This window comes from Drosophila yakuba, chromosome 2R, assembly GCF_016746365.2.
Source record: "Drosophila yakuba strain Tai18E2 chromosome 2R, Prin_Dyak_Tai18E2_2.1, whole genome shotgun sequence".
In the NCBI taxonomy this organism is placed as follows: domain Eukaryota; kingdom Metazoa; phylum Arthropoda; class Insecta; order Diptera; family Drosophilidae; genus Drosophila; species Drosophila yakuba.
The window spans coordinates 12,005,857-12,019,639 of NC_052528.2; the positions used below are offsets into that span (position 1 = coordinate 12,005,857).

The 13,783-nt window shown below is 40.8% G+C and overlaps 2 protein-coding genes and 2 non-coding genes across 8 annotated transcripts; 2 read left to right on the forward strand and 2 right to left on the reverse strand.

The window, feature by feature from the left end:
• Positions 1 to 35: 35 nt before the first annotated feature.
• On the reverse strand, positions 36 to 108 carry Trnam-cau. The gene has a single exon. It is a non-coding gene; the product is annotated as a tRNA-Met (tRNA).
• Positions 109 to 316: 208 nt separating this feature from the next.
• Trnar-ucu lies at positions 317 to 389 on the forward strand. Its single transcript has one exon. It is a non-coding gene; the product is annotated as a tRNA-Arg (tRNA).
• Positions 390 to 396: 7 nt separating this feature from the next.
• LOC6530255 (small integral membrane protein 12-A) lies at positions 397 to 915 on the reverse strand. Its single transcript, XM_002091153.4, has 2 exons — positions 688 to 915; positions 397 to 617 (listed from the first exon to the last, which is right to left on the reverse strand). Exons 1-2 carry the CDS (start codon positions 815 to 817, stop codon positions 481 to 483), a joined length of 267 nt encoding a protein of 88 aa, XP_002091189.2. The 5' UTR covers positions 818 to 915; the 3' UTR covers positions 397 to 480.
• A 256-nt stretch (positions 916 to 1,171) lies between these two features.
• Positions 1,172 to 12,696, forward strand: LOC6530256 (F-box/LRR-repeat protein 20). 5 transcript variants are annotated; one of them, XM_039372437.2, is made up of 11 exons: positions 1,172 to 1,458; positions 1,551 to 1,968; positions 6,662 to 7,540; positions 7,970 to 8,086; positions 8,153 to 8,236; positions 8,357 to 8,451; positions 8,511 to 8,688; positions 8,748 to 8,936; positions 8,997 to 9,290; positions 9,353 to 9,565; positions 9,631 to 12,696. In XM_039372437.2, exons 3-11 carry the CDS (start codon positions 6,896 to 6,898, stop codon positions 9,736 to 9,738), a joined length of 1,923 nt encoding a protein of 640 aa, XP_039228371.1. In that variant the 5' UTR covers positions 1,172 to 1,458; positions 1,551 to 1,968; positions 6,662 to 6,895; the 3' UTR covers positions 9,739 to 12,696. The 5 variants fall into 5 exon arrangements, with proteins under 5 accessions (XP_039228371.1, XP_002091190.1, XP_039228372.1 ...); XM_002091154.4 differs by having other exon boundaries at positions 1,172 to 1,968; XM_039372436.2 differs by lacking the exons at positions 1,172 to 1,458; positions 1,551 to 1,968 and adding an exon at positions 4,166 to 4,650.
• The last annotated feature ends 1,087 nt before the right edge of the window (positions 12,697 to 13,783 follow it).

Consider the following 13,783-nt stretch of genomic DNA (forward strand, 5'->3'; position numbering starts at 1 on the left):
CTCAAAAAAGGAACAAAAAAATAAAAAAGATTACATGCCCCGGGTGAGGCTCGAACTCACGACCTTAAGATTATGAGACTTACGCGCTGCCAACTGCGCCACCGAGGCTATGTTAGAATACCGGCTAACAAGAACTTCAACCCCCAAATGTTCTACATCGAGAACAACAGTTGTTCTTAACGCTTAAACCAGGCATCGATGGATTACTTTATGTACTTTCTGAATAATAAAAGATGAGTGAAAGCTGTTTTATCCGTTTTGCAATTGCGAAACTCCCCTTAGCTTCTATGAGTCATTGGAAAGCCGTCCTCCACCTGTCCCTTTGGCGCAGAGGATAGCGCGTTGGACTTCTAATCCAAAGGTCGCGGGTTCGATCCCCGCAAGGGATGAAACGATTAGTTCGAGTAAATTTTTTGGCGTATCTTTTTTTTTTTTAATGATAACAACTTTCTAATTTTGATAACAAATCATGGTATGTCTTTAGGCCTTGGGCTGCAGCGACGGGGAAAGGTTGCGTTCGAGTACTGGACTACTAAGTCGTAATTTCTCCACATTAGCGGCATCTGTGTTCAAACTTTCCTCTGTCAATCGTTTAGCGCGTAACTCTTGTATGGATGCTGTTGGAGATTTGAGATATATATAAGTTTCTTTAGCTACAAAATTCCATTTCGCAATTCAAAAACTCACGACTGTATGGAGTGTATTTGTCAGATATCCAACTCTCGATATTATAGCCAATAAAGCCCACAACGCCGGCTATTGGTAACGTGATGTAAACGGCGTTGCGCCTTATTAGAGCCATTACAATTGGCCACATCTCGATTTAAATCCTTGTGTTCGGTAAATTCCAAGCAATAAAGCAGAAAAACACGAAATAAGCGGCGTGCAGAATTATAAAATCAGGTGAACAGCTGATAGAGCTGCCAGACTGGTGAGAATATGTGGCGAACCAGTTCACCACAGTTCCTATTGAATTTGGAGTACTCTCGGGAAGGTACTAAAAATCCTTTGCCGAACTTTTTTTTAAAACGAAATAGGAATGTATTTAAATGGAAGATACTTCTTCTAACATTTTAAACTGCTTTGTAACGAAACCGTTCAAAAACAATATTGCAGTCACACTAACGGCTGATTGCGCTGACATCTGCGTAATATTTTGCTTGCGTCGAACGGTCACACACAATATTTTTTGTGTTTTTGTGCTCTCTCCTTTCGTCGGTAGTGCAATATTGCAATACAAATTACATAAAAACGGGAAAAAAGCAGGCAAAACTAGAAGATCGCGGTGAACGGGCAAGCGAATACTTGCACAAACGCAACGGCGAAAAAGATGCAAGAACGGGAAAAACGTATTTACGCATTACGCAGCGAGTCGTTGATTTGTCGTTGTTTTTTGTTTTTATAATGCCAATATCGGGGTAGCTGCACCAAATGCAGTTTACTGAGATCTCTTGTGATGTAGGCAAAACATATTCATAATAACTACAAACATCAATAACAGAAAACACCGAAATCATTACTCTCTTCTCAACAACAACAACAACTGGCAGAACCACTACAACAACAGCAATAACTGCGTCGATTGAGTGCAATCAACAATTACAACGCAATCAGAACAAAGAACTACCAGCAGCAGCAGCAAAAACAACAACAAACAAACGGTGGACAGTGCGGAAAACGAGAAGGGGGAAGAGGAAGAAGAACAACAATAGCAGAAGACGACGCATAATTTCCTCTCGCTCACACGGACACTCGCACACTTGCACTCACAAGTTCGCTTGCACAAGGAGAGCGCAACAACAAAGAAGATCGAAGAGCGTGGGAGAGTAAGAACCGAGAAGCGAGCGAAAGGGAAAGGAAGCGGATAAAGAGTGGGGGCGCAACTGCATTTCTGGATTTGGATCTGGATCTCTGGACATATCCATACGTAAAATGACCAATTCGGGACGAAATCATCATCGATTCGACGTAAGTAATCCAGCAGGTTTACGATCCGATCGTAAAAACTCGCAATTCTATGGTTTTCGCTGTGATCCTAAGATATTTACAGATTTTTCTATATTTAAAACATATTTATAATTTTGTATACTTGGGATACAACTATTATAAAATTCTAAACATCCCAGTCCTATCTGTGTTATAGATAATACAGTAATTACAGTAAATACAGTTTTTTTTCAGTGCTCGCTTATTTCCAATTGCTTTCTTCGGTACTTTTTAAACATATTATATTGTTTGTTGAATATTTTAATAACGTATTGTTAAAACAAATAAGCGACTTCGTATCTTGAGGTTTGCTTCTTTCTTCTTGTTGGTTCCTTTGTGACGTTTAAGCAACAACTTTTGAAGGGGGTTTTTGACCTCAACCATTTTACATTTCATTTCCTTGTTTAGTTTTAATTCTTCTACGTCGAAACCCCTGGAATCTCAACAGACTTTCAAGTGGACGATAAGAAATCAGCAAAGAGCAATAAAATCTGATTCTTCCTCCACGTTTCTTCAATATGTATTTGCTGAATTAGTTCTGGAGAATTGAGTTAGTTGGTTTTAAATTAATAATCAACCCTAATATTATAGCTTTTTATGCCATTTATGTGAGGGGTTTTTTGTATTTAAATACCCAATTACCTCATATAACAGCGAAAGTAAGTTTAAAGCTTTTGTTATTTTTTTTACTAAAACCGGATCTTATAGATATCTATAATTTAAATGCAAGCGAGGAAGTGAAGGAATATTATTTGGCTTTGTTGGTTGGCCAGGGAGTTTGCTTCCCTGATTTTCCGAGCTCAGGGCGCGCTGTTGCTGCTTCGTTTGTTTGCCCGTCCAGACAGTTAGTCAGTCACTTCAGTTTCCCCGGCTGCCGCAGACCCACCAATAAAATAGACTGCATCTCGTTTATTTTTATGGCAAGGCGGGTTCTTTGTCCTTCGTTTGAAGTCAGGAATAAGGAATATGGAGAGGAAGAACACAGGAGTCATCGCCTTTGTCGGAGCGTCAGGGAGTTTGCCCAGCCTTTAAAAGTGTAAGTGGCTAATGTCTCACCCTCCCTCGAAAGTTATATGTATGTTTTTCTTGCGACAAAAGTGCAATAAACTCGCTGACAACAGACCCCCCAGTATAAGCCCCCCCAAAAACTCCCACAACCAGCCACCAAACTCGAGTAATGACCAGTTGCGAAGTGAGGACTTCTGACAAATTGGAAATTCTTCGCCAAGTGCAGTACAAAGTAAACAGCAAACAGAAAACAAAGCTCATGAGCGGAATTTACCAATTTGTTGGACACTGAAAGATATAGTTTGCTAATGCCCCAGGCTTAAAGTAAACTTATCAACGTTGTAGTCTTAATTTCGAGGTACGTTTTGAATATTTCCAATACAAAATTTCTTTCTGTGGACAAATCTTAATTGCTGGGAAAGAAGAGAGCGAAAATGCAAACTAAGACTCATTTTAATTGCGTTCTCCTATGCTTTAATCGTCCCAAATTGCTTATTTATTTTGGTGCTTACTGACTGTCCATTCTTGGTATTCGGAATTAAGTACTTTACTTATCTAGAACCAAACCCCAAAAGCCAATAACAAACGAAAGTAAACAGATTGCCCGATAAACAGCTGACGAGCATTACCACAAAGTCTGGCAGCATTGCAACCCTTGCAGATTTACGAAATCGCGGAGAATGGGGAGGAATCCAAGGAAATGAGAGACAGTCTCGTGGGATTTATAGTTTCGATTGGGAATGCCGATACCCTATAAACAGACGGATACCATCTGGCTCCTTGTCTATTGTCTTTCTTAGAACTCGAAGAGTTTTTACTTGATTTGTTGCCAGAAATTATTTTCTACTTGTTTTATTTATGATAAATAAATAGTTTATTAATATAGTTTATGCCGTAATATTTATCAACAGTTATTAAAATACATTTAAGTATAACATATCTTCAACATAAATTTAACTTTAATTTCATTAACATATCTTCCTGATAAATCTAGCTAAATATTATACTTTTAATTGTATGATACTTTTTATCGCTTTGATTAAAATATTGTGTGCTTGTCTTGTGCCTTTTTGTTATTTGAAAAAACAATTATTTTGACAAATTAGTGGAAATATAACGGCATTTAAAGTAATAAAACTGTTCTGCAAATTGTTCCACTACAGCAAGTTTTGTGGTCCTTTGTTTATTTTCCTAATAAAACACGTAGGGTTCGTTTTTCGATTGACCCTGCCTTAAGGTTCAAGTAGGTGGGCAAGGGCATCAAAAGTTCTTTGCTTTTGCCTGCTCAATTGCACTCTCTCTTTCGCCCGAAGATTCGCTCTCATTGAGATATTTTAGCTGGCTTTTTTTCTGTTGACGGCCTTTGTGTGGGTGCATTGCCCCGCCCCCTCGTTGCAACAAAGAGAGTGAGAGAGGAAGAGAGAGAGAGTGCGGTGGGACAGCTGTTTCTGGAGCTTCGGTGGCGATGCGTTGTGCATTCTCAACTCAGTTCTCATTCGGCGCTCTGTTGTCATCGATGTTGTCTCGCGAAAAGTGCAGCTCTCGTTCGCTTTTCGTGACTCGCGTTTCTGCATTTACACGGTTTTTCCTCGCAGCTGAAGAAAAATCGAAAGAAAATCTATCTCACGCAAGCCCAGCTGAAAATATAAACAAATGGTAGGGCGAATTGTGTGCAAAATTAGCAGGCAAAGTTACTGAAAGTGTGTTTTGTGATGTGCACATTGCTATTCCAGTTGTTTTGGGCTTTTCCGCCTGGGTTTTCCCCCCTCAGCGTGTCATCAGCTGTTCTGTGGTGTTTTGTGTGTATATTGTTGGCCAGTTTTAGAGTTTCCTTTCAACCATTTTTAAAGACCGCCTTGTGTTGCGAATGCCTTCTTGAGCTTACCCCTTATGAATTCTATATTTATCGACAAAAAAGACATATTGAGTGCAACCCGATTTGGATGCTGACCCAGTTTTCCCTATGCGCTGACCTTGCCTGCGTGCATGTGCATACATACATACCTATGTGTGTATGTATATAGGTTGTACACTATGTACCGTGAATATATACATAGAACGGAAGCACGCTTGTCTGTCAGTGCTATCAACTCTCAACTTTTTGTGGGCCAGCTGACCCGGCCATGGCTTATATAAAATGCAGCCCAGATTTGTTGTCATGTGGGCTTCACATATACATAACAAGCGACACAGACACGAACAAATATTATAGATGCATTATTCCTCTTTTTGTGTTTTTTGTTTGCTCGAGGTCACTTGGAAAGTAAATGCCCGACTGGGAATTTTTAATTTGTTTACTTTTTTCCGCACGCACCAACCGCCCACTTTTTCAACCCATTTTGTGTTCTTTTTTCTTTCCGTCAGCTGTTTCGGCTTGATTACGTATACGCCATGTGTTGCATGATCAAATAAATAATAAACTATGCAAAACGCAGCAATCAAGCGGAATGCCTTGCACTTGTCGCTGCCATCACTTAAAGCGAATTGAGTTGAAACTATTTGGGGTCTCAGCTGCACTTGAATTTGCATAAGTACGTGCAAAAGATATAGCGCCTCGGAACCGATACAGAACTGTGCTTGAAACCATACCAGGGGAAACCACATTTTCAGAGTACTTCTGCCCAGTAACCTTGGTCAAAAAAAATGCTATTTTATACAAAATATACCTCACATGTATCGAAGTTTAATAAACCATAGCCTTAAACCATGTATTATGGGTACTTGAGTAATATACCTAAACAACCCACAGCTTTACATCACACCACTGTAAATCTGAGACACAATACTTCGCCCTGTTTGAATTCAGGGCAATTTAAGTGTTTTTGTCACAAATTGATGGTAGTTTGTCATCTTTTAATGGTCTAATTGAATGTAAGCATATGAATATTCGTATGTATTTATTTCAACTCCTAGTCTGGTCAAAGACGTGTTGCAATCAATAATTTATTGGACCTTCAATCGCTTTATTTGAATCTCATACATATGAATGCCTTTTACAATTGTGGAAACAGCAATTTTATAACTGACTTGTATTGTGTTCATAGCGCATCTGTAATTGTTGTTCCATTTACAGTACTTCTGACAATGAATGGAATTGGTATTGTTAACTTAAGTAGATGTATACTCTAAAGATATTCATAATCGACCTGTTTATACTTCTTCTTGATATACAATAACTATTTTGCTTTTAACAACTTTAAAGACTTATTTTTGAATTGAAAGTTGTTTTAGCTACGTATTATAAAATAGAATAAAACGGTTCAAGTGTGGAATATACCTCCCCAGTTTTTTAGTTACTTCTTTCGGTTATCAGTTGAATTCAGTGTAATTGTCATTATTATTTATACCCACACTTATTTCTTGTTCGCTCTTCGCTCAAATTCGTCACACGTTCGATCGATTGCCTTTCTTAAATTGCCTTTGATGACTTTTCATTTAAGTTGAATGCCACCGAGTGGCGGTGGGTGTGAGGGTGGGGTTGGCTGTGGGGATCTGACTCCCCAAAACCGCTTAAAGTTGGGTGCGCATTTCAATTAAAGCACGACCGCAACCTTGATGTTTGAAACTCTGTTTTGTGTCCAGAGTCTCGTAATAAATTCCACTGTTGTTCTATTTTTCACGTGCGAAACGACGCTGTTTTGGTTTTATTTACGGACCAATCAACCAGTTCCTGTTGCAGTAAGTGATTTAAAAATAATAAAACTCAAAAATAAGCAGAGCAGCGCCGGCGAGAAGCCGAAAAGCTGAACAGCTCAAAAGCCGGGAGCAACGTATTGAAGACGCAATTTGTGAATAATTTAATCGAGCGTTCACACGGCGCCAGCTGTGAAAATAAAGAGAGAGAGTGCCGAAGAGTTAATTGAATCGGCAGAGGAGCAGCGCACGCAGATAAGAACCGGGTATGTTTGCCAGCACCGCCGAGACGGGCGTCATGGAGGTCGGCGGCACCAGTGGCACTAGCAACAGCAGCAGCGGTAGCAACAACAGCAACAATGGCGGCACCGGCAGCAACAGTGGCGGCGCCGGCGGCAGCATCGAGCTGCTGTGCCCGCCCAGCGGCAGCAGCAGCATCAGCGGCAGCGCCAGTTTCAGCAGCAACAGCGGTGCCAGCGGCAGCAGCAGCCAGACGCACAGCACGGCCGTCAGCAGTGCCACAGATCGCAGCAACAACAACGGCAATCACAATCCGAGCTTACAACTGAATGGTAATGGTGGCAGCAACACGAGGCAACACAGCAGCAGCGGCAGCAACAGCAGCAGCAACATAAGCCCACCCCCCAGCAGCAGCAGCATAAGCAGCAACAACAATAATCACAGCAGCAACATCATCAGCGGCTTCTGCAGCACCATTTGGCGTTCGGCCACATTTGGCAGTGCCACGCCGGTGATTAACCCATTACCGGCGGTACTCATTAACCCCAAGAGCATGGAGAGCAGCAGCGACAGTTGCTCGTTGAGCTCCTCGACCACGCCGGAGCTTTGCCTGGCTGACCAGCAAAGGAACATGGCCGGCAGCGCTCAAGAGGATCAGACAGAGGATCAGTCCGTAAGAAAAACAAATTCTGAAAAACAGATGATCACAACCAGATCAAGCCAAACAAACACCTATCGTTACCACCTTCGAAGACATTTCTCCCACTTCAGCGGTCGTACAACATCATCTGATCCAGCATTTTGTACATATTGCTCAAGAAACCCACTCAGAAACCCGCTCGATTCGTTCCGTTTCTCTCTTTTCTCCTCTATATCTATCTTGCCCCACGATTCCTCCATTAATTAATTTGTTTTTTGCTCCGGAACTCAATTCAGTTTATTGGTTTTCATGGATGTTATAATTTTGGGACCACTCAAGGAATCAGTCAGTTGATTTTGTTTAGCCATCACATCTCCGATTGCGAACTTCACAGCCATGGAAATCTTCATTTGTTCCCCTTTAAAATTCCATCACTCATCCGCCGTGTTGTGTTCGTTTCAGCAAACATTCCTAGGCGCCACCGAACTGGACGATGAGTTAATCAAACAACTGCCAAAGGAGGTACTGCTGCGCGTCTTCTCCTACCTGGATGTTGTCTCACTATGCCGCTGTGCACAGGTAAATGAACTAGGACAAGTTTGGGCGTTCCGTTTTTCCGCCACTAATGAATTTTTCATGCCACAGGTATGCAAATATTGGAACGTGCTGGCCCTCGACGGTTCCAGCTGGCAGAAAATCAATCTATTCGACTTTCAACGTGATATCGAGGTGAGCCTGGGGCATCTAATGCAGGGCGGAAGCCATGTGCATTATTGATTATTAGGACATACTTAAATAAACATATCCTATTTTATACATTTATTAATAAAATACATTTAATACAAACAGGGTCCAGTGATTGAGAACATATCGCAGCGATGTCGCGGTTTTCTCAAGTCACTGTCGCTGCGTGGCTGCCAGTCGGTGGGAGATCAGTCCGTAAGGTAAGTATCTGGCCAAGCCACTCGTGAATGCACACTAACAAGTAAACTGGATATTTCAGAACTCTAGCGAATCACTGCCACAATATCGAGCACCTAGATCTGTCGGATTGCAAGAAGATAACCGATATATCCACTCAGTCCATCAGCAGGTATTGCTCCAAGCTAACGGCCATTAATTTGCACTCGTGCTCCAACATAACAGACAACAGCTTGAAGTATTTATCCGATGGCTGTCCAGTAGGTTTACTTGAATAACCCATACGTAATAAGCATACTTTATCGGGTTGTTCCCGCAGAACCTCATGGAGATCAACGTGTCCTGGTGCCACCTGATCTCCGAGAACGGTGTGGAGGCGCTGGCTCGTGGCTGCGTCAAGCTGCGCAAATTCAGCAGTAAAGGTTGTAAACAAATAAACGACAATGCCATAATGTGCCTGGCCAAATACTGTCCCGATTTAATGGTGCTAAATCTACACAGCTGCGAGGTACGTGCATACTACCTAGTTAAATGACAACATGGTTTTAGAATCCTTTGCCTTTCGCAGACCATAACAGACTCATCGATTCGCCAACTGGCCGCCAATTGCCACAAGCTGCAGAAGTTGTGCGTGTCCAAGTGCGCGGACCTCACCGATCTCACTCTGTTGTCCCTCTCGCAGCACAATCAGCTACTGAACACCCTGGAGGTGTCTGGGTGTCGCAACTTCACGGACATTGGCTTCCAGGCGCTGGGGCGAAACTGCAAGTATCTGGAGCGGATGGACTTGGAGGAGTGCAGCCAGATTACAGACCTAACGTTGGCTCATCTTGCCACTGGCTGTCCCAGCTTGGAGAAATTGGTAAACTTAAGCACCCTTTGATATACATATGAACACTATTTAACCTCGTGGCTTTTCCATAGACCCTTTCGCATTGTGAGCTGATTACGGACGATGGTATTCGACACCTCACCACTGGCAGCTGTGCTGCCGAAATTCTGTCCGTGCTGGAGCTCGACAACTGCCCCCTGATAACCGATCGAACGCTCGAGCATTTGGTGTCCTGCCACAATCTGCAGCGCATCGAGTTGTTCGACTGTCAGCTTATCACCCGCACCGCCATACGCAAGCTGAAGGTAAGATAAAGCAATTCATTTTATCGATTGGGATCGATTGAGATATAATATGTATGCCCTCGCAGAACCATCTACCAAATATCAAGGTGCACGCCTACTTTGCCCCCGGAACGCCACCGGCTGTGACCAGCGGCCACCGACCACGCTATTGCCGCTGCTGTGAGATTCTCTGAGATACGGCCATCGGCTTCGCCAGAAAGATAATGCGAAAGACAGCAACGGACTGATGCTGGCCCGTGTGCATCGTCATGTTCGCTATGGTATTCAGCCTGACCCTCGTCTCGATGATCTGCATGTACTTGCTGGGCCTGCTCGACGCGGCGATGACCACATAGCCACCAGATTCAGATTGAGATCCGACACAGCAGAAGCAGCATCAGCAGCAGCGGCTTGATCGAAACCGAAACCTAACCCTAGTTTTAATTTAAAGCGAGTTTCAAAAACTCGCACAAAACCAGCATCAAATTGTGATTATTTTATTTAATATGCTACGTTAACTAGACCCTCACTTGTGTAAACTGTATTAGCCCCCACACTCTATGTTTGTTATTAACTGCAGCCTGATGAATTGCTAGCTTATATAGATCTGTATATATACATATATGTAGTCGATCCACGGCAGTTTCAGATGGTTCCGCTGAATGTTCTGTGTCTAGCCTAAAAACTGCAATTATGTGCGTTTAGTTTTAACTCTCATATACGCATGCCTGTATTAAATGTTTGCTAAATTATGACTAAATTAAAAAACCATCTGAGGCATGCTTTGGATTTTATCTCTCACTGGTCCCAAAAACGAAAGAAAAAAGAAAATACTGGAGTTTTCCAAATTCCGAAACATGTCGATAGAACCACAAAGCGTTCAAAACACTTACTATCCGAGATACTATTAATTTCACTTTTAGTCCACTCAAGTCTAGTGCCAGCTAAACTGTTCAGCAATTAGCATTATCTATGTATAGCCATGTATATTACACAACGAACAAACGACTCACACTGGATCATATTCCCCGAAACACAAAGCGCAGTACCCACATCAATAATCCAATAAATCTATATACACCTTTTGGGTTCACACAGATATTTATACAGACTATTTTGTAATGTATTATCTAATGAAAAATGTATAAAAGGGCCACGAAAGTTATCGTTGAGCGATAAGCTCACAGTCGGTCCAACACCACTAAGTAGATAATATAGGATTTTCACCACTGAAAGGTTTCCCCTGTCCAGAATAACTATATCCAATCCTCTAGAGATCGAAGCGAGGCCAAAGTTGTGAGCTGGGGAATTGAATAAACAATGTCGTGACGAACGCCCCTAACCTATTACTCCCACAGCAATGCAATCCCTCGACACACACAGATAAGCACAATAAAAAGCAAAACGATACCAGATGAGATATTTTCCTGATTCTTTTTATTCTGTCTTAATGTTAAGCTAAGCAAATGGTGTCATACAAACATATACCTACCATATATTTTCCTAGAAAGAAAAACCAAAAAGAAGTCAAAATCATATTTACACAAAAATACAAGAAAAAGAAAATTGCAAACGGATAAAACAAGAGTTGTAAGTTGCGTATTTTAACGGATCTTTCTGTCTGTCTCTTGTAGTGCGTTTCAACTTTGTGTTAAAACTGTTTAACAAGAAAAGAACTAAAGAATCACAACTGATATGTATTAATTAGACTTAGAGTTGAACAAAGAACACAAAAAATAAATAAATATATATATTTGGAAAATTGCCGTTAAGCGCAATCGAGTTCCGTACCACGCAAGAAAAAACTTTTGGTTCAATAAAATTTACATCTAAAAGGAGAATTAAATATATACACCTCTATATATATATATATATATATATGTATTATGTAAAGGCTTTACAATGCAGACTAATATATTTACATCATATGTACGTGTGTAGTTTTGCAAACAAAAAGTAATAAAAGAAATGAAATTAACAAGAATTAATATTGCAAAACACAAAAATATGACATTTTAAACTGAGAAACGTTTAACATAAATAATATTTTAAATATCAAGAAAGCACACTGTGTTTTATTTAACAACAAGATTTCGTAGAAAAAATGCTTGCTATCCATATAACTTAAAAATATTTGGATTTCAGTTTCAGGTAAGTAAGCTTTTCATCAAACATAAATATTTTGTTTTATACAAAAAAGTATTTAAATAAAAAGTATTATTCGATTAGTTTTGCTAAATAAACCAATTTTAAAAAAGTTTCTTTTCAACATGCTTTCGTGTCATACAGCCTTAACAGCGCAGCGCACTGGGATTTTCACCACACCGCGATAGGGTCACATTGACCCGCCCACAGCTGGTCTGGTCTCACAGTCTCACCTCACAGTTGTTTTGTTGGGAAAAAAATAAACAATAATTTAGGTAGTGTTGTGCGCGACCGAAAAGTGGAAATTATGCGAATCTCGACAGCGAAAAGGCAATGCGATGCTGGCAATGAAAGTGTAGGCGTGAGTTTTACCGATATTCCAGCCTATCGGCACTCTCAGGGCACCTGTGTTGGCATTTCCACCGATTTTTTCGCCTGTGGAGCTGCAATGGCGCATAAGTTGAGAACGATCAATTTCGCTAAATAGAAAGAGCAATCAAGGATAAAGAGCGGTGTGTAGAGAGAGAAGAGAGCGAAGCGAAGAGAGCGGTACGTGGGTGCAGTCGAAAATAGCAAAAAAGAACCGTTTTACCCGTCAAAGAAGAGTTCATAAATGGCCAATACGAGTGGGAAAAGCCAATGAAAGCTGGCAATCGGTGGGTTATATAAAAAATATATAAGTAAATCAAGTGCCACGAAATGCAGGCTTGCAAAAATCGAAAATAAATCAATGATATAGACGCAAAGTCCAGGAAAAAGAAGAAGCAGCAGCAACACAGCTGAGTGCGTGTGTGTGAACGCTGATTGCCTGCAAGTGTTTTTGTGTGTGTGAGTGTGTGCTCCGAGCAAGTGAAATCAATAATGTTTGCAGCTAGAAGCAATTAATAAAAACTGCAATAATGTCAAAAAATCTAATTGAGGCAACAAATTAGCAAAGCCACAAAAGCAGGCTGCACTGCGCGAAAATTGTGCCTTTCCACGGATCTTCTGCTGCAAAGCGAAAGAAGGTATGTCGGCCATTTTATTGCGTTCTTCTCTTCTCACTTTTTCGCATTTGGGGTTTAAAATAAAGTTCGCAAATTGTCATGTACATCTTAAGTACATATTATAATTTATATGAATTCTTTAGCTGCGAAGATTGCATTTTAAACGAAGCTTTTAACTGAAAACAAAGCAGGCAACAACAAAGCTTACACAAAACAAAAGTAAAGATTTACCAACAATTAGAATGGTGGGCATAACTAAACCAAAAACCCATTAGATATGATGTTTTGCAGTAAGCCATTAAAACCAACTTTTTGAAGCTATCCCCTCAGGTTGTTATTATGTTTATCAAATATATGCGGTTACTTTGACCTTTCCCGTATTTGTTCTTAGTGTATTTAAGTGTCTACATGTGTGCATACTTTGTTGATTAACTTTATGGCCAAAGTAAGTGATTTCAATTCACATTTCACTGCCTCTGGTTCAATACTTATTTGCTGTCTTTTACTTCCCCTACTTTCCCCCACCCTTGCCTTCTCTTAATCAGCTGTGTCATGTGTGTGTGAGCGAATGAGAAAGAGAGCGCAAACAAAGAAACGGTTAGCGCCGACTTTGCTGTATCCTTGAATTCGTTGCGTTTCACTTCGCTTTGTTTCCTATTCCTTTTTTGCGCAGAAGAAACCGACAACAAAGGAAATCACATTAAAAACGGTTGACAGTTTGAGTTTTCCTCCACATCCATATTGATTTAATATTTGCATTGATTTGTTTAAATGATTGCCAAAGGCGGACTGCTTACATAAGCAATTAGCTGCTGCGATTTTGCTGCCAAGTGCGCATTGCATCCGCAAAATCTTGGCAGACAGGTTAAAGATGTTGCTCTCTAAGCGGACTAACGGTTGTCGGCGCCCTGTCATTTCCCCCCATTCGTTGGCGGCCATTTTAATCGTGCGAATCAAATGCTACGTGAAAAGAAGGTGGGGAATGAGTACCTGTCAGTCTAATAACATTAAAGCTTTTTAAGAAGTTAATGCATTATCTTAGGCAATTACATATATTTCAAAATTTAAACTCACTTAGAAAACAAAAGCAAACAATCGAAGATGCATT